Consider the following 23,847-nt stretch of genomic DNA (forward strand, 5'->3'; position numbering starts at 1 on the left):
AGTGGTGGAATAATGAATTCTAAGACATTTTTACTCTTTAGCAGGCCGATTCAATATCAGCACACATTAAGAAAGCAGGCACTCATGATTGAGCACCTGCCCTCTTAACATGTGCCAATCCATCAATCTGGGTGCCCAATTTAATATTTAAATGGGCTGTTGTGGTAAAAAGGGGGTGCTAGGGAAAATGTTGCCTCCCTATCACCTGCTTGGCATCGGGCACCCAGGATAGGTGGCTGTCAGTGGGTTAGGAAAGTGGACGCTCAATTGTACAAGCAATCGTTTTCCTAACCTGACCACTGGCGACACTTTTTTTTTTTTTTTTTTTTTTACAGTTCTCCTTTTTTCGGTTCCTCCGACTTAATATCGCCACGATATTAAGTCGGAGGAACTACAGAAAAGCAGTATTTTCTGCTTTCTGGTAAACTTTTGGGCCTCCTCAAGAATTAACGCCTGCACCAGGAAAGGCATTTATTTTTTAGAGTAAAAATGTGCGTGTTGGGCACACTTTTTTTTTTTTTTGGCATCGGGGGGGGGGGGGCGGAGTAATAGCTAATAGTCTCATCAACATAAATTTACATGTGATAAGTGCTATTAGCTATGCGCTGGTTTGGACGTGCTAATCCCCTTATTGCATGAGGGGTTTTAAATACGCATCCAAACACGTATAAAGGCGTGTGCTCCGCCAAGCGCACTATATTGCATCAGCCTGGAAATGTTTTTGGTTGGGAGGAAGTTTTTATCCACCTTTCCTACATTTGAAAGCCGAGAGTGCGGAAAAGAAGTTGTTTTTTTTTTTCAAGTCATCTTGGTGCCTCTCAGTGCGAGGGATTCCTTTGCTCATCCGGCATTCAGTGAAGGAGTGGATACCCAAGAGGTTCCAGAAATAGGGAGGAGAGAGGAGGGAATGGAGCCACCACTCTGGTGCCAGCAAACAGCTAAGGAGGTGCCCACAAGTTACAGGAGGAAAAAAGAGGATAAGTCTGAAATGCTCCCTGTTCCACGCGCAGGTCCCCAGAGGCAGGCAGAGCTCCGGAGTCTCAATGCGTGGATGAGACGATGGTGCATGGAAGAGGGATTCAGTTTTGTAAGGAACTGGGGAACCTTTTGGGGAAGGGGGAGTCTCTTCCGAAGGGATGGGCTCCACCTGCTGTAATGAAATGATCTCTTTTTAATTATTTTTTAAATCAGTTTACAGAGGTTGGCCCGGTGCCTGAGTGGCAGTGCTGCACACTGCCCTGCAGATTGTCCCCCTGTTTGATCCCTGGGTTGGGGGTCTTCTGTTCCCATGGTACACTGCCCCCTAGGGGGAGACACCCAGTGGCCAGATTTAGGGCCCATGATTACAGGATTCCAAAGGGAGTCCTGGTGCATGGCTCTCAGCTAAATCGTTATTGCAATGACCGGACTAGATAAGCTGGGGAGAGATTCTAAAACAGGGGGAAAATCCCCCAGCTAGTTGCAGAGGAAGGCTTATGGCACCAGGATCCCAGCCCTTGTTCTGATTGAGCTGGAGGCCCAAAGGAACAGAAGCAAACTGTTGGGTCAAAAAAAAAATCAATGTACAGAGTTTGGTTCCAACTCATGTATGGGGTCCTATGAAGGAGTGCAAGGGGCACACATAGAATACCTTGTAGGATTCTCTGTTGGGGTGGGGGAAGGATAACCTCCAGGGCCCTGGGTAAGAGCCAATAACCAAACTGAAGGCAAAATTGGTGCCTCAACACAATTTTATTGATGATTTGGTGTAAACATAAAATCTGTCAATCTGTACAAATTTCTTCCAGACAATATCCACAAAACAAGCCAAGTATGTAAATAAGTGAATCTGTGGTTCTTGGAGCTCTTAAATCAATCCTTGGAGTCCCTTCTTATTCTGGATGAGAATTTTGAAGCCTCCCTGGGTTACTAGAAATAATGGGATTGCCATCCCAATTTAAACTCCCCAGACCAGTACCTTGACCCAGTTGCTGGACATCAAATTCTCCGCTTCTCCTCTCATTTTCATACTCTGATTGTACCGGATAGGCACAGGTAGCAGGTAACATCAGATGGGTGCCCCGGACTCTCCTCTCCTTTTCTCTGCTACTTATGTTAGATACTGGATGCGTATGCTACTTCCTCAATTACTTCTGCTATACTGCTGGCACTGACCTTCTCTGGCTGAGAGGACCAGATGGTATAAAAAATAAAGGAAACTGCCAGGTGGAAAACCTCCTTTCAACTGAAATTCCAGTCAGGACAAATCTTCTCTAACATCCAAGAGACAAATTAATGGGAGAAAGTCTCTTACTACTCAAAAATTCCTTGATCCACTGACAAGGCCTAGGAGGTTTCCAGGGAAAAAGAACTGAAAAGAAACACTCCTCTCCCTCCGACCTTCAACCACAAATCCACAACTCCCCTAAGAGTCTCTGACTTATATAGACACAGGAAAAAACCATTGTTGCAAACTCACATGGGGTGGTGTGGCATAGATGGTTTGTTCCACTCTGAAAGCAATGCCTTTCTACAAGGCCACCCCTTCATAGGGATCCCAGGGGGCCCTTCATACAGTTGAGTTATGCTGGGATGACTGTAGAGGGATATTTCCTACTATTTTATAATCTTCAGAGCTTTTCATTTGTTCTCAGATAGAGGGATGGGGTAAAGGGTAGCCAACCAATAACACTGAAGACATAGACCATTTAGTACTGCAGAACTGTTGGTAGATAAAACCATCCTATTTTTTTCTCGGAAATAACACCATTTTTTTTTTCAGGTTGGTTCTGCTAGTGCAGTCATTGTAGGTTTGCTTCCCTTACAACTGAGCTATGTTGTGGTGCTGTGCCGTGTAGTCTTTAATTTCTGGTTCCCTCTCTGCCACAGGTACTCAGCGTGCCAATGCCCGAGCCCCAGCCCCATACAAGCGAGATTTTGAGGCCAAGTTGAGGAACTTCTATAGGAAATTGGAAACAAAAGGATATGGCCAAGGTCCTGGGAAATTAAAGTGAGTGAAAATCTCCTGGTCAGCAGTCAATGTGCATCCCCTTCACGTGGTATACACGATCTTGAATGTGAAAGACACGATTTTCCGCTTTCTCTGACTTTTCTAGACCTTAACCTCCCTAACGTGCTTCCTTTGGATTTTTCGCTCCTCATTTTCTCTGTCGACTCCCTGCCCATTTATGTCTAGCCAGTATTGTATCTAGTTTTATGAATTTTATTTTATCTCTATTTTTATGTTTTATATTGGTTTATTCTATTTTATTGTTTTTTAGAATTTTATGTATGTATTCTTTGTAAACCGCTCCGAACTTGTGAGAACCCATTTCCTTAACAGTCACAATGGGGTAGATAAACTTCCTGCAGCCTGGCAAACGCTGCAGGTAACTTAGCTTTGATTATTGCTCTCACCTCAAAAGTACCCACAAATCTGTGCTCACTTTTTATTCGGGTATTTTTTTTTTTTTTAAAGGCAAAACAACGAATGTAGTCGTGGATATGCAAAATTACACATGACCTAACCCTGCCCCAGGAATGCATACAAAATTATGTATGTAAAAGTAGACACGTCTCCTGCAATCTCAGGGCAAAAATGTACCGGCCATTCCATCGATAACACAAATGCATTTCTGCAAGATCTGTGAAAGGACATTCACAGCGATGGTGCCGTCTTTCTGGAGCATGTGACTCGATTAATTGCAGACAGAAAATTGTATAAGGACATTTAGGAAAGTTGTAAAGGCCCTTTGTTCATACAACCGATTGGCAATTGACTTTGAAGGTTCGAGCTGGCGAAGAATAGGTGAATAGTGAAAGCTTCTTTATTTCACATCTTGGCAAGGGCTATCAGGAAGATTAGGAGTGTATCAGGTTGTTATTTATTTATATGTAGATATCATTTTTCTATGATCATTTTATTGTATCCTATCTAGAAATGAAGACAGGCAGGTAATAAATGTTTTATAAATAAATAAATAAGTGCTCACGTTTGCTTGCTTGGAGAATATGCAATCATCCAACAGCCCATTCCCACACCTACCCTCAAAGCTTACGCCACTTGCATTTCAGTTCTGCAAATATGAACCTTGCCTTCCTGGATGCCTTCACAACCCTTAGTCAGTCAGTCAGTCTAAAATACCGGACTTTGCAGGACATTTCTTTATATGTGTACTTTTGATTTAAAAGTTTTTTAAAGCTCTTCAGGATGATGTGAAAATCATTCCCGGCGCAGCCCCTTCAGCAAAACATACCCTGCAATGAGCTTTATTAATAAACAGCTTTGTTGCATATTCTGAAGATTCGTAAGAGTACTTCTCTATACAACTTTAAACAACACTACCTGTTATCACCCATTTTCCTCTGCTTCATATGATTATATGTGCGATAATCCATTTACTATGCAACTCTCAGTATTATTTGTTAATTAAAGTGTTGAGTGTCAGCCCACTAACGATTTTTGTGATAAAGTTAGAAAAAAATTCTACATAAAAATCCAAAATATATTATTTGGTTCATGTTTACAGGATCTGATTCCCAGGGGCACAGACTGAAAGCTGGACCTGAATTGTAAAAGACTTGTGTTACTTCCTCAGGAAGTGACAGTGTTCAAAACATGTTCTTGCTCTGCAGATTAATCATCCGGAGAGACCATTTACTGGAAGATGCCTTCAACCAGATTATGGGTTACTCAAGAAAAGACCTGCAGAGGAATAAGCTATACGTCACATTTGTGGGGGAGGAAGGGTGAGTAGAAAAAGAGAAGTGAGTTGCATGCTGCCAGTTCCTGTGGTATGAGTTGCGCTACAATGTTTGGTGGTCAAGAGTGAAGCAGATCAGATAAAAACATTGCTTACAAATGTGCCCGAGACTTTCTAATTCCTCTAGAAATCAAGAAAAGGAAAAAAAAAAAGAAAGATGCTATCTGTTCCATCGAGAAACCCAGAATTTGTGAGAGCAGAATACGACACGCAAGTAGGGCCGGATGTACTGTAGGCATAGACAACAAAGGCAGGTGCGTAGGGCACCAGGTTCTGAAGGCGTCCAAAAACTGGGATTCCCCCATGCTGCTCTTCGATTTCTAGGGAGCAAAATGCCCCTACCCACAGTCCTCTGTCTGTGAGTGCCATAATCTTAAATCTAGCCCTGCACACAACCTGCAGCTGTTTTACAACAGTTTAATGGACTTTCAAATCATATGAAAACAAAATGATGCTGTGTTTGATTTTTGTATGCAGATTCATGGAAATGAACACTGTGTGAGTAACAAAAGAGTGTTCGGTGTGACTGCACATACAGGCTGATTCAGTACAGTGCGCTCCGACGGAGCACACTGTTAACCTGTGTTTGGCTGCAAGTTTTCGACGCGCTAGCTTTACCCCTTATTCAGTAAGGGGTAATGGCACGTCGAAAACGCACGGCCAACCCCCCCGAAACTAATAGCGCCCGCAACATGCAAATGCATGTAGATGGCCCTTTTAGTTATTCCCACGCGATTCAGTAAGTAAAATGTGCAGCCAAGCCGCACATTTTACTTTCAGAAATTAGTGCCTACCCAAAGGTAGGCGTTAATTTCTGCCGGCACTGGAAAAGTGTACAGAAAAGTGTATCATGGCGATATTAAATTGGAGGTCCCAAAAGTAAAACATAACTAAAAATTAAAAAAAAAATTTAAAATCAGCCCGCGGCTCACGGATTGAAAACCCGACGCACAATTTTGGCCGGCGTCCGGTTTCCGAAACCCGTGGCTGTCAGCGGGTTTGAAAAACCGACGCCTGCAAAATTGAGCGTTGGCTGTTAAACTCACTGACAGCCACCGTTCCTGTCAAAAAGGAGGCACTAAGAGACGCGCTAGTGTCCCTAGCGCCTCTTTTTACCGCGGGCACTAATTTGAATATTTTTTTTACTGAATCACAAGCACAGAAGAGCGGGCGCTCGCCCACTGTCCCGTGAATTTTACTGTATCGGCCTGATAGTGTGACTAGCTGAAACACAGGGTAATAATTCCCTAGAAATACTCAGTTGCATATACTTAACTTTTGTTTTAGCATGCATAAGGTTTCTGCTTGTATTTTGCCTTCCAGTAGCCATGATCCCCTCAAGACAAGGCATTTACTGGCACTTACTTAATGCCTTGTGTGGCCTCTGATCACCTTCAGTAAGGACTCTACTTGTCACTGATGTCCTGTCCTTTAGGCACTATTATTACCAAATTAAAGCAAAAATTCATTTTAGACCAAAAAGACTAATATGCTTAATGTGCTATTTTATATGTATGCATATGTGTGTGTGTGTGTGTGTGTGTATATATATATATGTGGGTGTGTGGGTGTATATATATATAATGTTTTTGCATCTTCCTGCTGGTCCTCTGGCCCATCTTGGGTTCCAATCAGACAGGTGCAAGAGTTACAATAAACTCTTACACAATGTTTAAGAACCAATGGGGAGAATAAGAGTGGAAAAAAAAAACCCAGAAAAATTACAAGATAGGCACCTAAACTCTTTAAAAATTGATCTTTTAAAAAATAGTTTAGGTGCATACACATGCGTTTAAAAAGCTGCAGGTTTCTATAATCCTAGTAACATTAATTAGAAGCTGCATGCAAACTCTGAAAGGAGACTGATTTGGTGGGTAGAATGATACGGACTGAGCCAGATAAGACTCTGAAGAGAATTAGCATGTTGCTATATAAAAATCAATGAATTTGTAGCAAATGACTTTGCAAAGCGTTCTAGTCATTCAAAGCAGGGCTAGCGCAAGAGTATTCGGAACCCAAGGTAAATTTTCGGTCTTGTGCCCCCATCACCCCGACCCTACTTACCTACTGGTGGCAGCTGCAATACAACACTCACTTCTATGGCAGTATTGGCCCTGGCACGGCACCCCCTTCAATCTCTTCCCTCACCCGCTGCCCAGCATCCCCCTCATTTTCTCCCTACCCATAGGGCCCAGAATCACTTCTTTCTCCCCCTCCCAAAGCTTTCTCCTTCCTCTTTCCTCCATGTCTAACATACCAGCATCACCCCAATCTGTTTGCCCCCTTTTCACAGTAACAGCATCCTTTCTGTCCACCATCATCCACCCTGCACCCTTTCTCTTTCAACCCCTGTCTAGCACCGTCTCACCTTCTCTTCCCTACCTCCCTCTCAGTGCACTTTCTCCTTCCACCTCCCATCCACTCAGCATCCACTCTCCCTACCCCCACAATACTCTCATTCTCTCCACTCACTCTGCACTTTCTCCCACCACTCACCCAGCACATTGGCTCTTTTTTCTCTATCCACCTACTTGCCCTGTACCTTCTCTCCCTCCATCCCTCCACAGTTACCCAGCATTCATTCCTCTCACTCTCTCTCCTCCTAATGTGGAAGCTCCAGGCCTTTTCCTGTATTCTTCAGCTTCTAGTGGGATGGGCTCCCTAACTGGTCCCGAGCCTCTTTCTCCTCTTCAGCCGCTGGTAGGAGGTTCCATTAGTGGCCTTGCCTGCAGACCTCTTCCTGTTCTTCAGCTACTGAGTGGGCTAAGACAGTAGCTCCAGGCTTTGCACTGGCAGGATTTTGCCACCCTGAAAATTTTGGAGCTCTAGATGACTCCCTGGTTTACCTAATGGAATCACCAGCCCTGCTTCAAAGACAATCCACACCATGAGGCTGTGGTAAATAGCTATCAGGGAAATCAGGCAAATCTCTTATATGCCATTCTGTCTCTTTAAAGTGGCTAATCAGAAACACAAACAGCGACAGATAGGATGTTAGTGTATAATAGGGCATTTTTTATTTTTGTTTAACTTTTTATTTGTAGTTTTCCAAACAAGTGCCAAGAAATATATTGCACTGTGCCGTTTTGACCAGGCCCCTCTCTAAGGCATGGAGTTGATTATCCATCTCATAAACTATGCAGAGTTTATTATTCCTTTTGGGAAACGCAAAGTCATTCTTCTGATGTTAGCAAAACCTAGAATGGAATGAAGGTCATCGAGCATGCTCAGAGAGTGAGGGCAAGTCAATTTACCCCTTTCTTGCCTCAGGTAGAAAACCTTTAGTAAATAAACCCCTTAGATTGTAAGCCCTATGGGGATAGGGGAAATACCTATAGTACCTGAATGTAATCCACTTTGAAGTGCTGAAATGCGAATATAAAAATCTAAATAATATCAGCACGAAGTAAAGGCAAAAAGCCAAAAAACACTTGCCCTCCCTTAACTTCCAATCCTGCTTCAGATACATGTCACAGCTCCATGGGAAATAATAGAAAACAGCCATCTGCAAAACACACATACGAAAGTACTTATTAGAGGGTGAGAAATGGCAATGCCTTCGCAAATGAATAGCATCTCTAATTTAGGTCTTAAATTTATGTGAATTTCAGCTGAGAATGTAGGTTTTCTGAGTTTGGCTGAAAATAGACACCTAACATTAGGAGCCTTGCTTCTTTTGAATATGGAGCCTGAGTTCCGAAATTTACGATTCTAAGTTAGGTGTGTATGTGGCCCAGGATATTGAAACAGAATATTGCCCAAGGTCATAAGGAGTGTCAGTGGGATTTGAATGCTGGCTTTCTTGGTTTGCAGCTTACTACTGTAAACCACTAGGGCTATTCCTTCCATTTTCCTTCTTGCACTCAGTCAGTCAGTCAGCCTCAACCACCCGGCCAACCTCGACACCCCCCCCCCCCATTAGTTTTGACAACCCTCCCCCCATCAGCATCCAGCTCAACATACCTCCTCCCTCCCCAGCCTGCAGTTCAGGCCCCCAGGTAAGCCTCCAGCCCTCAAATACCTCTCTCCTCAGCCAGCCTGCCTGCTTAGAGACCTCTTATTTATTTAATTAATTTAGAGCATCCTCCCCAGCAAGTCTCCAGTATCCAGTCTCTGACCCTCCTTTCTCACTCCCTCCCCAGCTAGTCTCCATCCTCCCTCCTCAACCAGCCTCCAGCATACAGTCTTGGACCTCCCCTCTGCCTCCAACATCTGACTGTCTTTCCCAGCCAGCATCCAGCCTCGGATCTCCATCCTAGCTAGTCTCCAGCATCCAGACTTCGCCCATCCTCCCCTCCCTCCAGAGCTAGTTTCCAGCATTCAACCATAGACCTTCACCTCCACCTCCAGCATCAGACCCCCTTCCTCCCCAAACAGCATCAGACCTCAGAACCCCTCTCCCCAGTCAGCATCCAGCCTCAGACCCCCTTCCCTTTCTCAGCCAGTCTCCAGCATCCAGCCTTTGACCTTCCACTGCAGTCAGTCATAAGAACATAAGAACATGCCATACTGGGTCAGACCAAGGGTCCATCAAGCCCAGCATCCTGTTTCCAACAGTGGCCAATCCAGGCCACAAGAACCTGGAAAGTACCCAAAACCAAGTCTATTCCATGTTACTGTTGCCTTTGACTCTCCTCCCTCCCAAGCCAGAATCCAGCCTCGACCCCCCTCCCCCAGTCAGTCTCCAGCCTTGAAAGCTCTCACCCCCCAGTCTCCAACTGTGGATCCTATCCCCCATCCCAGTCAGTCTTCAGCATCCAGCCTCAGACCTCCCTCCCCAGCCAGTCTCCAGTACCCAGCCCTGGACTCCCTCCTTCTTTAGCCAGTCTCCTGCATCCAACCTCCTCACTCCCCAGCCAGTCTCATGCACCCAGTCTCCAACCACTCTCCCTCGCTCCCTCCTTCCCCAGCCAGCATCCAGCTTCTGATTCCTCTCCCTCCCCTGTTATCTCCCGAAACCAGCCTCGACCTCTCCTCTGCCTCCAGCATCCAACCCCCTCCCTCCCCAGCCCGTCTCCAGCATACAGCCCTGGAACCCCTTTCTCCCACAGCCAGCTTACAATCTCAGACCTCACACCAGAAAGCCTGCATTCCCTACTTTACATTCTTTCCTGCTGTCCCAGCCGACACCGCATGGCTGCCTGCATGCTTCTGCTGCCTCGTAAAACATGCAGGATCAGCACGAGCATGTAGAGAGCCTCACGCAGTGTTGGATAGTAGCAGTCAGCACTTCCGGAGATGGCTTAGGACAGAAAGTTGGTGGGCTAGGGCCTGGGTGGCCCCCCTGTTCTAATGCTTATAAAATAAAAAAGAATCAGGGGCGGAAAACGCGCGTCCAACCCACGGCACCTAATAGCGCCCTCAACATGCAATGCATGTTGAGGGCGCTATTAGGTATGCCCGCGCCGATACAGAAAGTAAAATGTGCAGCCAAACTACACATTTTACTTTAAGAAATTAGCGCCTACCCAAAGGTAGGCACTAGTTTCTGCCGGCACTGGGAAAGTGCACAGAAGAGCAGTAAAAAGCTGCTTTTCTGTGCACCTCTCGACTTAATATCATGGTGATATTAAGTCGGAGTCCCGAAGGTAAAAAAAAAAAAAGAAAAAAATGTTTAAATGGCCCGCGGCTGTTGGGCCAAAAACCGGACGCTCAATTTTGCCGGCGTCCGGTTTTCTGAGCCTGTGGCTGTCAGCGGGCTCGAGAACCGACGCCTGCAAAATTGAGCGTCGGCTGTCAAACCCACTGACAGCCGCCGCTCCGGGTCAAAAGGAGGCGCTAGGGATGCGCTAGTGTCCCTAGCGCCTCCTTTTGCCCGTTTTCTACTCTATCTTCTACCGCACCACCTAATTTAAATACAGAATCGCGCGCCTACAGGTGAGTGGCCGGTGCGAGCGCCAGGAGAGCGGTGCGTTCGTCCGCTCTCCCACGGTCTTTACTGAATCGGCCGAATGTGGGGTAAAGGTTCCTCTGATGCCTTCCATACAGTCTAAGAAGATAGCAGTTTCAACTAAGCCTCTGAGTGGCTGAGAAGCAGAGCTAAAAAGAACAGAGTCTGTTCCTTCTGGACAGAGCCAACCAGAGAATTCCTGAGACTCAGCGCAGTGTACGAGAAGGCCCTCTGACTGGTTCCAGCTAGCTTAAAATCTACAAGAGGGAATGTTGCAAATTAAGAAGGAGGGTACCTCAGCAGATTTCATTTCATTGTAATTTAGGATTTATTTTCACTCCTTCTGACTGGACAGTCACTTCAAAGCAGAGCACCATTTAAACCAGATTAAAAAGAAAATTTACAATGGAGGGAACAATTAGGAAGGATACTAGACAACATGGTGACTTATATCAAGATAAGTAAAAGGATAGGTCAGATTCAGACATTGTGTGAATTACCATAATTTACCAGCAAAATGTAACCTCTTAATTACCTAATAACTGAGTATCATAGTTCACATAAATGCTACCTCTCAGTTGTATGACCCCTAAGTACAGGCTCATTTAGTACATATGTTTCATGTATTACAGAATGGTTATCAGCTGGCACCGGCCTGTTAGCCAAATAACCATATTTTTAGTTGGTGCAGGGAGGACCAAGTGCTCATTAATGTCTTGCAGATGGGGTGGAGGAGTTTCCTCCCAGATCCTTGTAAGGCAAGCCATCCCTTGAATTTATTACATGTTTGCAGTATATGTCTAGGTATCTGCATTATTGTCTGTGTATCGATCAACTGTGTCTGTCCATTTAAGCCAAGAGGGTACAAACAGATTGCAAGACCAGACACAATGGGCAGTGTTTTACCGGCAGAGAAAAATTAGCACTTACTAAAGCAGAGCGTGAGATAAGCAAGCAGACAGAGAGAAGATGGGCAGGTTCTTGTCTGACAACAAGGAGATTTGCATATCCTCCTTCACATGTTGCAAGTACTGTACAAATACATTGCCTTTTTCTAAGAAGACCTGGTGACCTTGTGAATAGGAATGCAATCTGGAGTACAATGGGTGGCACTTCTTCCTTCAGTACTGGGTTGAACTGCATGCAGATTTCTGTTATAAGGCCGATTAACAGAATGTGCATCATGTTGTCATTGCTGATTTGGCAGAGAGGGGAAGAGAAGAGTAAAAAAAAAAAAAGAGGCAGGAACAACTCTGTAATTAACTTTGCAGCAATGAAAAAAAAAATTCCTTCCAGACCTAACTATGGCAGTCAGCTTAAAATCACCGAGTCAGCAATTTTCTCTAGAGGAAAAGTAGAGAGCAGGCCTCAAACGTTCTTCAGAAATGTTTGCTTGCTTGGATTTTTTTTTCTAAAACAAAGTTTTTAAATGGCCTCCCATCAACTTCGGAATCCTTGCGCGTTGTATTTACCAACTACCGAAATGGTGGTGATACGGCAGAACAGTCCACCCTATGTATCTGGAAGATTCTCTTAAAACTGCTACTTAGCTGCAGAATGGCAGCATGAGTCAGGCGATGAAATATGTTCATACACAGGCTGAGAATGCACAAAAGGGGTCGTTTTCGCGTCTTCCGTGTGTGGCATTTGATTTTTTCTCTGGAAGTACTTTTTGCATATTCATACTTTGAAAGTAGCTGAATTGAAAAAACGATGAATGTGATTTTAGACATGACTCTAGTGTTTTGGATGATTTAGGAATTAATAATCTTTTTCAGCTCCAGTCTTTATATTGCTGCATTAGTGGATGTCTTACTCGTTCTCCTCTGCCAGTTGCTATAAATGTGTAGAGTTGATTAAACTTTAGTAAATTCATCACTCCGCCTGACAAATAAAACTACAGGATGGCAATGGGAAATATGGTCTGAATCGAGCCTGACATGTACAAAAAGCAAACAGCCTTCATGGGCTTAATTTCTCCATGAGAATGAAGAAAATATAAGAATATTTTCAAGCTGATAAACTGGACTGTTAATGGACACCACCTGTGCTTCTCCTCATCTTTTCTTCTTCTTTTCCAGGGTTCTTATGTCTTTCCTTTTCTCGCTAACTGCTTTTACTTAATATTAATTTGAGGGCAGTTGAATTTGTGGTTAATTCTGTTTTGTTTTCTCATGGCTTTTTGAGTAATTGTGTAAGAAATCTCAATAAAGATGAATTTAAAAAAAAAAATAGCAGCCTTAAATCATGTTTTCAGGAGGCCGGCAAACTTTATAAGAGCCTAATAAGCAATTCTCTTCCCCACAAATAGCAATTAGCTATTGGGACAAAGTGATCCTAAGATGGCATGTTGCATTAAAGAGGATTTTAAATGGTTTTCCATGCTCCTTAAGATAATGACAACAGTGGTGCGACCCGAGATCTTTACATTAAATATATGTTTTTTAGATTAAGCTATTTTGTATCATAGTGACAGACTTTCATACAAAATAACTTAATAGAGTTTCCGTGTTTCAACAGCAAGCTTCTAGCTATGGAACAAAACAAACTGGTAAAACTGGAATAAACTAATATTCTGTCTGAGCTCTGACAATGAGTCACACTCTGAAAGGACAAACATTGCAAGAAACAGCTTAATAAGTCATGAAGAGACTTGAACTTGGGCTGTTTCTTTAGCATCGTTGCTTGACCCACATTTGTGAAATGAACCTAAATCACACATGAACAGCTCGTGCAGCCAGATTTGAGATCACGCGTGTTTTAAAGATTACCAGCTGAGGAAGTGACAATATGTATTCACTTATGAACTGCTCTGTAAAGGATTTATCAAAACAGTAAGGAAAGAATGAAAGGAAGGAGAGTATATGTAGATTTTTACAAAGGTTTTTTTCTCTTGTAGTTGCACAGTGTGGTAATTCTGGACTCCTGCTTGTTTCAAATCGTGAATCTCCTGATTATCTTGGCTCTTTGGACAGACAGAGAGATCAAAATGAGTGGGTGGCATCAGTTTGGTTCCCAGAAGTCCTCATCACCAAAATCACCATCAGTATTAGCAGGGTGTTCAATGATTGATTATGTATGGAGAGTAAATTATTCCATTCATTGGTCTTCCTGTAGAATAGAGTGGGCAAACCACAACCCATAGCCATAAGCGACCCCTGTCACCTTTTTCATCTGGCTTGCAAAAATCCACTTATATCAACTTCTTTGCCTCGCTTTTCCACATATTCACAGTAGGAATGTGCATTCATTCAAAACAAATGGATAATCCGAACTACAAATGCTTCTTTTTGATTTGGATTCTTTACCCCAAACAAATGCATCATGCTTACGAAAAAACCCAAACATTTTTGAGTGTTTGGCATTTCAGCAATAGTGCACAATTTTTGCTGACATCAAACTGGGGCCGGGGTCTACTTGGCTTGTTTAAGTCAAACCCAGCCGGGGCCTCCGGGGCCCTTCCAACATCCCACTTCCTGCCAAGATGCCAGGGACTGGGCCTATCTGACTGGGCTGAGCCAGGGCTTCTTAAAGCCCCTTCAACCCCCTCTCTCATCCCAGAGCAATTGTGCAGAGACCCCCAGTCTCCCTCTTATCCCTTCTGTGGGGTTTTGGCAGGAAAAAGGGCAGAAACAATCCCTACTCACTCCTGCCCCATCACATCTATTTACAAATGGCACCTGGCCCTGAGACTGATGCCAAAGTGACAGCAAAATGGCACTAGTCTTAGGCCCTGGCTGATTTCTCTGAGGATAGAGGATCAGAGGGACCCTGAAAGGCCTTGTCTTGGATTGGATCAGCTCAACCAGGTAGGCCTGGGACGCAGCGCCTTTAAGGTGAATTTTAAAAGCCCAGCACTCACCAAAACTGGGAGATAAGCCACAAGTTGGGCCAGCACGTGCCATGTTGATTTTAAAAGCTGCCTGAGTATGCGAGTACGTGCCACTATGTGTACAAATGAAAAGTTCCAAAAAAAGGGGTAGGGTGTGGCAGGGCATGGGCAATCCTGAATTTCACATTGAAATCTGCGTGTAAATACTTAGGCGCACAGGTGCATTGGGGTCCCCTGCCGTGTAATTTTACTTCTGCTATGGATGATGTGCAAGCTATAAAATAAAGACAAATAGATTGCGAGGTTTTAAGAGTCAGGGCTAATGGGAGAGAAGGGAGACTATTAAACTAGGGGAGTTTGGAAGTCCTGTTCCTTATCTGGGTGAACTGAGAATGACCTGGTAAAACTGGTAATGGTGTTGGCATGCGTATCTTTTAAAATCCCCCCACTTACATGGAAGAAGTGGAATTTGCATGCATAGGAGTGCGTCCACTCAAAATTGCATGCACATGTGTATGTGCTCAGGCTATTTTATAACCTGCGCACATATGTTTGTGTATCTTATGGAATGGCCGTGTTCCTGGGCGCGGGCTGACGAATGTGTGTATATGTGCATCCTCGCACCTGTTTAAAAGTTACTGGCCCTGTGGGCACAGTGGGTTGGGAATGCTCCAGGAAATGGCAGTCAGGGCCTCATTTTGGGGGGGGGTGTTTCTGTTTATTTCGGTTCAACAAATGAACAGAACTGAAATAAATCTTTAAATGAAAAATCCCGAAATAAAAAAACCAAACCAAAACAAAAAATTTGGTTTGCAAATCCCTAATGCATAGGCTTAGGCTTCTGCCTCTACCCTCCATTGTTCTCCCCTATTTGAAAGCAAATGGGGTAAGGTGAACCATGTTGAAGTGGACTGAGTCTTTTTTGACCTGCAGAGTTCAGCAAGTGAGGGTAAGGACTGACCGATCTACCTGGAAACCCCTTTATTCATGAGTTCCCCACGAATTGTCACTATCTCCCATATTGCTTTATGTTTACCATTATCCAACTGGAAAGGTCACAAGTTTCGGGGTGTCTTACCAAAGATCACAGCGGTTTACAAAATAACATTCATATTAACTATAGATCTATGGCATAAGACGTGAAGTACAGAAAATAACTTAACAATAACAGATTCCACATATTAGTTCGTTGAGCTTTTTACAAACTCTCGTGAAATTTGTTCCTCATGCATCCAAATTTAGACCCATGATATTCAGCTTTTTCTTCCATTTTAGTCTAAGAATCAGGCGCTAAGCTCCCATACAAAGTGTTTGAAAGCAGATAATGTCTGACTGATCCAATACTCTATCACTAAACCTGAAAATAACCAGAGTTGTCGTGGGTGAGCCCCACTTTATCCCCCAATTCTGCTGCTTAGTTACAACTGGGTAAACTTAAACTACCTTTATAATTGATGTCAAATTAAGCATGAAGGTCCATATTAAAGCAGTGGCCAAGAGACTTCTTTAAAATTGTGGATGATATTTTGACTAAACCCACTTTTATAATCTTCCTATCTCAGGGCCAATATGCAGGCTTTTGTGCTTTCAGGGCTGGATTATTGTAATTCTGACTCTGTCATACGTCTTACTTCCTACTGTTATGTATTGCAGCTTAGTCAGAATGCAGCAGTGCACATTATTAGTAACTGTAACTATTGCATAGGATTTTACTGGAACTTAAGGAAGCTGCACTGGCTCCTCATTCCCTAGAAAGTATAAAATCTTGATGCTTACTTTCAGGCCGATAGAGAAAATTTCACGGGAAAGCGGGTGAGCTCCCGCTCTCCCGGGGCGTGCCCAGGCCACTCTCCTAGGCAAGCGATCCAGTAAATACATTTATGTAAATGAGGGCCCGCGGTAAAAGGAGGCGCCAGGGACACTAGCGCGTCCCTAGCGCCTCCTTTTTGACAGAAGCAGCGGCTGTCAGCGGGTTTGACAGCCGACGCTCAATTTTTCTGGCGTCAGTTCTCGAGCCCGCTGACAGAGCATCTGTCTTCCAAACCCCGGGCCGCGGGCAGATTTAAAAATTATTTTTTTTTACTTTTGGGGCCTCCGACTTAATATCGCTATGATATTAAGTCGGAGGGTGTACAGAAAAGAGGTTTTTTTCTGCTTTTCTGTACACTTTCCTGGTACAGGCCAGCGTTAATTTCTGAAAGTAAAATGTGCGGCTTCGCTGCACATTTTGCTTACTGTATCGCGTGGGAATGACTAATAGGCTCATCAACATGCATTTGCATGTTGCGGGCGCTATTAGTTTCAGGGGGGTTTTCTGCGTGTTTTCGACGCGCTATTACCCCTTACTGTATAAGGGGTAAAAATAGCGCGTCGAAAACGCTGGCTAACAGTGTGCTCCACCGGAGGGCACTTTACTGTATCGGCCCATTTCAGAGCTCTCGGCAGGGAACAGATGTTGCCATTTATCAAGAAGCTTTCTTGACAGAATATAAACCCACCAGGCCCCTCAGATTTTCTGGGGAGGCTAGGCCATGTGTTCCATCCATTACGAGCCTTTGCTTTACAGAGTCTAGAAATAGATTCTTTTTCTTCCTAGGTCATGGAACACCTTACCTCTTGAGGCCCAGCTGGAAAAGGATTTTCTATACTTTCAAAAATGGTCAAAATTTTGTTTTTGAGCAAGCTTTTTCAGAGAATTGATGTTGATATCCACTGGTAGTTGGTCGAGATCTTTGTTCATAAGTGATTATTATTTTTTGTATTTACTTATGTGTGTGCACTAGTTGCTTTGATAACACTGTTGTATTTTAATCATTGTGTATATTATTTATATATATATCTATATACCTAGATGTGATAGAGCTGTATAAAATAGTGAGTGGAGAGGAACAAGTAAACATTAAGGGGCATATTTTCAAAGGGTTACACGCGTAACCCCAACAACCTGCTCCTGCATGCGCCGAGCCTATTTTGCATAAGCTCGGCGGCACGCGCAAGCCACGGGACGCGCGTATGTCCCGGGGCTTTGAAAAAGGGCTGGAAAGGGGGTGGAGTCGTGGGTGTGGGGGCAGTCTGTGGGCGGTCCGGGGGGGGACCGAGGCCTCCGGAACAGCGGCTGTGCCGGGGGATGGCGCGCCAGCAGCTGGCCAGCGCGCGCAAGATACGCCTGCAAGAGCGCACGCATGTTATAAAATCAGGTGTACATTTGTGCGCACCAGGTAGCGCGCACAAATGTACCCTGCGCACGCAGATTTTAAAATCTGCCCCTAATCGTTTACTCTTTTGAAAAGTACAAAGACATTTAAAACTAATAAGCAAAAATAGTTTTTATTCGATACATAATTAAGCTCTAGAATTTGTTGCCAGAGGATGTGGTGAAAGCTATTAGTGTAGCTGCATTTAAAAAAGGTTTGGACAAGTTCCTGGAGGAAAAGTCCATTAATCATTATTAAGGTAGAATTGCAGAAATCCACTGCTTATTCTTGGGATAAGCAGCTTGGAATCTATCTATCCCTTGGGATCCTGCCAGGTAATGGTGACCTGAATTCACCACTGTTGAAAACAGGATATTGGGCTTGATGGATCTTTGGTTTGACCCAATATGGCAAGTTGTATGTTCTTATTTAACATATTTTTGTATTGTGATGTTTTGATGGTTTATTGTTTTGGTTATGTCATTTATTGGATGTTTTATGTGAATGTATTTTACATTTGGTTGTGATTTGCTTTGAGTAAGTATTTCGAATTAGTGGAACAGAAATATGTAGAAATAAATACATCTTTTTATTTAAAATTGGAGCTCCACCCCTCCTGATAGTCTCCTGTCTGACCATGATCATGAGTCACCAGCCCGACACCACAAGCAGCATAGAAGATCTCTTATCCTCCCCAGTCATATTTCCTGCCTGCTGTATTTGAGATCACAAGATTGCTGTTTGCCACATGGTGGAGGCAGGAAGCAGAAACATATTGGATGTCCTGCAGAATTACCCAGAGGCGACTGGGGCATCAGAGACCCCAGTCTAAAAATAAATAAAATAAATACATAAATAAAACCTACTTCTTGCTTTTGGCTAGCACCATATTATTCTTCACAGCAGTCCCATGATCTAAACTGGAGCTACTAGGCTGCAGAAATAAAATTGAGAATCGGTTGTTTTGCCTGGTAAAAATGGTAGTGAGAAGAGAGTCGAGGGATGGTAGATTGGAGCACAGATCATACCTGGGATTGGGGATTGTACTTGGGGTGAGGAGAAGGGAACAGGGACTATAGATGATATGTGGGAGATGGGGCATGTGGTCTAGCAGTCTGGTCTTCTGGCCACAATGTTTGCCCATCCCGGCTCTAGAACAGTGTTAGCATACACTGTTCTAGAGGAGCAATACATTGTATTGCTCCTCTTGTTTTCCATGCAGTCAAACAGCCACTAAAATCGTTAGAAAGAAAATATACATATCGGGGCAGTTCTAATTGAATCACCTAGTAGCAAGAAACACAAGTACTGTTGTACCTGCCTCCAAGAAACCATTGAGGTAACCTGCATGAACCAGTGATTATAACCCTTAACAGTAGCGGTGTGATTGCATCAGGCCTCCGGGAAAGCATGGGAGTGATCTGCGTGAAGGAGCCACGGATAAAACCCAAACTCCAATGAGCATGGGGAGGCTGGAATTTTATTACTCTTGAATAGTCTCACTGACCTTAGTGGTTGTGGGGATCATTACAAGATGAGGGGGCCTGGGGAGCCCGCACTCACTTTTCAGCAACTCGGAGAAAGTCAGCTTTCAGATGGAGCGATTTACCTGGGTAAACGGCTTTGAAAAATGTCCTTCCCATTTCATAGCTGAAGGACTATTGGAAAGATACCGAATGCAAAATCAGGTGCCGTATTTCATCATGCCAAGTTATCCTGAGGTTTAAGCAGTAGTGGCGCTGAGCTTTTGGAGGCCATGCACTCTATGGCCCATTTTTGTTTCAGTACTGCCAGAATCTACCTTGTCCCCAACAGCAGAGCTCCTGGTTTCTGTCCCCTGCTCTTCACGTCCCACAGTGCTCTGTTCAACTTGTAACACCCCCAGTTATGATTTAGTAAAGGGCAGCAATCTGGCAATGTTTTTCTGTTCCTTGACCTTTCCCTTCTTAAACCAGCGTCACTAGCAACTCTTGTTCATGGATAATTCGTTTACAGTTGAAACTGGCAGAATAATCATGACTCCCTGCTTTTTAACTCTTTCATTGGGTGAGTTTCGTGTTTCAGGTTTTTGAAAGCCTTTCTCTTTTCTGCTGCTCACGCTATTCTGAATCCAAAGGTATCAGGGCACTGCTACGCTGTCCTTCAGCAGAACTCCACGCAAGTATCAGACAACGTGGAAAGAACAGCATTTGGCAGGAACAACCAAAGGAGAGTCTGAAAACAAAGCATATGTCCCTAATTACCAGTTGCACGCAACCGGCACAAACAAAAGTACACCAGATTTTATAAGATACGCGCGTATCTTATAAAATCCGGAGTCGGCGCACAAGGCTGTGCAAAATCGGCAGCTGCGTGCGCCGAGCCGTGCAGCCTCGGAGGGAACTTTCCTTCCGCGTCCCCCACCTTCCCCTCCCTTCCCCTATCTAACCCACCCACCAGCTCTACCTAAATCCCCCCCCTAACTTTGCTGTACAAGTTACGCCTGCTTGAGGCAGGCGTAACTTGTGCGCGCCGCCTCGGCATCCCCCGGCACAGGCCGCAGTGCTGGGAGGCTCGGGACCGCCCTCCCGGCCCGCTCCCGAACCGTCGCCATGCCCCCGGACTCGCCTCAGACCGCCCCGGACACGCCCCCAAACACACCCCCAGCCGGCCAACTCGCCCCCGGACACGCCCCCTCCCGCCCCTTTTACGAAGCCCCGGGACTTACGCGCGTCCCGGGGCTTTGTGCGCGCCGGCGGCCTATGCAAAATAGGCGCACCGGCGCGCCTTAAATTAGACAATAAAAGGTGGATTTTAAAAGGCTGGCGCACGCCAAAACCAGGAGATATGCAAATATGTTGGGCCGGCACGCGCTGAGTGGATTTTAAAAGCTGCCTGCGTACGTGCATATCTCCCGCTATGCGTGCAAATGAAAAGTTCCAAAAAAGGGTCAAGCATGGTCTGGCCGAGGCATAGGTCTTCCTGGATTTCAGCTTCAAATTTGCACGGAAATAGGCGCACAGGCTCGCGCCTGAGACCCCTGCTGTGTAACTTTACTTCTGCTATGGAGGACATGTATGTAATAAAGAAAAATAGATAGATCGGCAGGGTTTTAAAGGTAGGAGCTAACAAGGGAAACGGGAGGTTATTAAACTAGGGGGGATTGGAAGTCCTATCCCTTACCTGGGCAAACTGGTAATGGCGTCGGCATGCATATGTACTAATATCCCCTCACTTAGCGTGGTAGAAGTGACATTTGCGCACACAGGTGCACACCCACTTAAAATTGCGTGATCAGCCCACTATAACATGTGCACATATGTACGCATTTTATAAAACAGCTGCATCCCTGGACATGGTCCGACGAACACACGCTCTCATGTGCGCACGCATGTCTGTTTAAAAGTTACTGTCCAATATTTTCTGTATTATTCTTTGTCATAAAAGGGGAAAAGTGGGCTCTCAACAGATGCAGTGGAAACTGAGAAACTTCTAAGGGCAAAAACTTGTATCCAATCACAACCTTAGGGGCTGATGCAATACAGTGTGCTCAGCCGAGCGCACTGTTTAACCCACAGTTGGACGCGGGTTGTGTAGGTGCAACCAAATCCCCTTATGGAAATTAATAGTGCTCATCACACGCAAATGCACGTGAATGAGGCTATTGGTTATTCACTCCCGATGCAAAAAAACAATGTGCATCCAATTCGTGCATTTTTGCACTCAGAAATTAACGCCTGCCCGGAGCACGCATTAATTTCTGAGCACCCCAAAAAATTGTACAGAAAAATTAGGAAAAAAGTTAGGAAAAAAAATCTCCCTCCTTGACAGTGAGCCGTGTCTGACCTGCCCTAAGCTCCCTCCCCCTGAGGGAGCTTAGGGCAGGTCAGAAGGAGTGAATAAATCAATATTAAAGTGTTGGGCTCTTAATATTAATTTATTCCCTCCTTCACTTATTGCCCATTGATCCTTTACACTATTCATTTATAAGTAATGAGCTAATTTTCCTAATTATGCTGCTCATTATCTATTTTACATAAATTTTGTGTTGCTGCTCATGGAGCTAAATAACACACATTAAAAGGGTTGATACCACAATTAATCAATGTAATCATGTTACTGTCACTTTTATCGTATATTATCATGAACTTCAATGCATTTTAGTAAATCCATTTCCTTGTGTATAGTGATGGTCTTATATAATAAGACATAAAGAATGGATGTGTGAACACTACAGTATATCTGTTCACTATTTCAAATGCTCATACGGTGTCCACGGTTAAATGTTCAAAACAGGTTTGTTCTATAATCTTCTTAGTAAACAAAGTCCCCCAATATAGCCATGTCTCACCAAAAAGGCTGCATCGGGAGGGACCAAGAAGATACAATCTATGGGGCAGATTTTCAGAGCCCTGCTCGCGTAAATCCGCCCAAAACTGGGCGGATTTACGCGAGCAGGGCCCTGCGCGCCGGTGAGCCTATTTTACATAGGCTCACCGGCGCGCGCAGAACCCCGGGACTCGCGTAAGTCCCGGGGTTTTCGGAGTGGGCGTGTCGGGAGGCGTGTCGGGGGCGGGGCCGGAGCGCGCGGCGTTGCAGGGGCGTGTCGGCAGCGTTTTGGGGGCGTGGCTACGGCCCAGGGGTGTGGCCGCGCCCTCCGTACCTGCCCCCAGGTCGCGGCCCGGCGCGCAGGAGGCCCGCTGGCGCGCGGGGATTTACGCCTCCCTCTGGGAGGCGTAAATCCCCCGACAAAGGTAGGATGGGGGTTTAGACAGGGCCGGGCGGGTGGGTTAGGTAGGGGAAGGGAGGGGAAGGTGAGGGGAGGGCAAAGGAAAGTTCCCTCCTAGGCCGCTCCGATTTCGGAGCGGCCTAGAAGGGAACGGGGGTAGGCTGCGCGGCTCGGCGCGCGCAGGCTATACGAAATCGATAGCCTTGCGCGCGCCGATCCAGGATTTTAGCCGATACGCGCGACTACGCGCGTATCTACTAAAATCCAGCGTACTTTTGTTTGCGCCTGGAGCGCAAACAAAAGTAGGCTGTTCGCGCTCGTCTGAAAATCTACCCCTATGTAAGAACAGAGAATAAAATAATGTAAATTACAAGAAGAGAGATTGTATACAGTAATGAAGATGAAGGCATGCCATTGTCTTGCAATTTTATAGTAAGACAGCAGCAGCAGCAGCATCTGTTATTTATTTATTGGGATTTATATCTCGCTGTTCTCACTAAAACGTGTCTGGAATGGGTAACAGCATATAAAAAATAACAATTGTACATAAATACATATCAAAAATAACCATAAAAATAAAATAATTAAAAATTAAACATAAAATTTAAATACAGTTAAAACTATAATTGCCACCATCACCCTAAAATCCTTAAACTGACATCTATCTAATTAAATAAAAATAACAGCGGCTGGAAGCCTTGCACAAATCCAGGTCTTTCTCTCTCCTCTCTCAAAACTCTGGGGGAAAGCAGGCCACTTTTGTAGGCCGCTTCAGGTTCCGCCTCCAGGGTCCGCCCTCTGGGTCGCATTCACTCTGCCTCCGTCGGGGCTCCAAAATCACCCCCGGTCACAGCTGCTGGATGTTAGACTCGGGTCAGCAGATGGAAGCCTTTCACAAATCCAGGTCTTTCTCTCTCCTCTTCTTTGAAATAGTCCAATTCAGAAAAAACAATTGCATATGTCTACTATTTATATCTCTATAGGAGAGCCATCTAATAGGTTGGGTGAAGTGTTGATGGTGGTTTATGGTTTAGGGGCCAGTTTTGCATTTAGAGTGAGATGTACGAACAGTATAATACACCTTGGTGAAGATTTGGCGTCATTTGGAGTGAGGAAAGTCTCACAAAGATGAAATTTTGTACTATGTTATCTCACCCTAGCTTGATAAGAACATAAGAAATTGCCATGCTGAGTCAGACCAAGGGTCCATCAAGCCCAGCATCCTGTTTCCAACAGAGGCCAAAACCAGGCCACAAGAACCTGGCAATTACCCAAACACTAAGAAGAACCCATGCTACTGATGCAATTAATAGCAGTGGCTATTCCCTAAGTATAATTGATTAATAGCCATTAATGGACTTTTCCTGCAAGAACTTATCCAAACCTTTTTTGAACCCAGCTTCACTAACTGCACTAACCACATCCTCTGGCAACAAATTCCAGAGCCTGTTATAGAGTCCATTAAGTTAGGGTGAGAGAAC

General features: G+C 44.6%; 1 protein-coding gene across 3 annotated transcripts in view; it reads left to right on the plus strand.

The window, feature by feature from the left end:
- Nucleotides 1–23,847, plus strand: part of HECW2 (HECT, C2 and WW domain containing E3 ubiquitin protein ligase 2) — a 646,010-nt gene that overhangs the window by 596,650 nt on the left and 25,513 nt on the right. For all 3 annotated transcript variants that reach the window (XM_029606070.1, XM_029606068.1, XM_029606069.1), the window contains exons 20-21: nucleotides 2,869–2,989; nucleotides 4,615–4,728. In XM_029606070.1, coding sequence (XP_029461930.1) covers nucleotides 2,869–2,989; nucleotides 4,615–4,728 — 235 coding nt within the window. The remainder of the gene's footprint in view (nucleotides 1–2,868; nucleotides 2,990–4,614; nucleotides 4,729–23,847) is intronic.

The sequence above is a fragment of the Rhinatrema bivittatum genome, chromosome 6, assembly GCF_901001135.1.
Source record: "Rhinatrema bivittatum chromosome 6, aRhiBiv1.1, whole genome shotgun sequence".
Lineage (NCBI taxonomy): Eukaryota > Metazoa > Chordata > Amphibia > Gymnophiona > Rhinatrematidae > Rhinatrema > Rhinatrema bivittatum.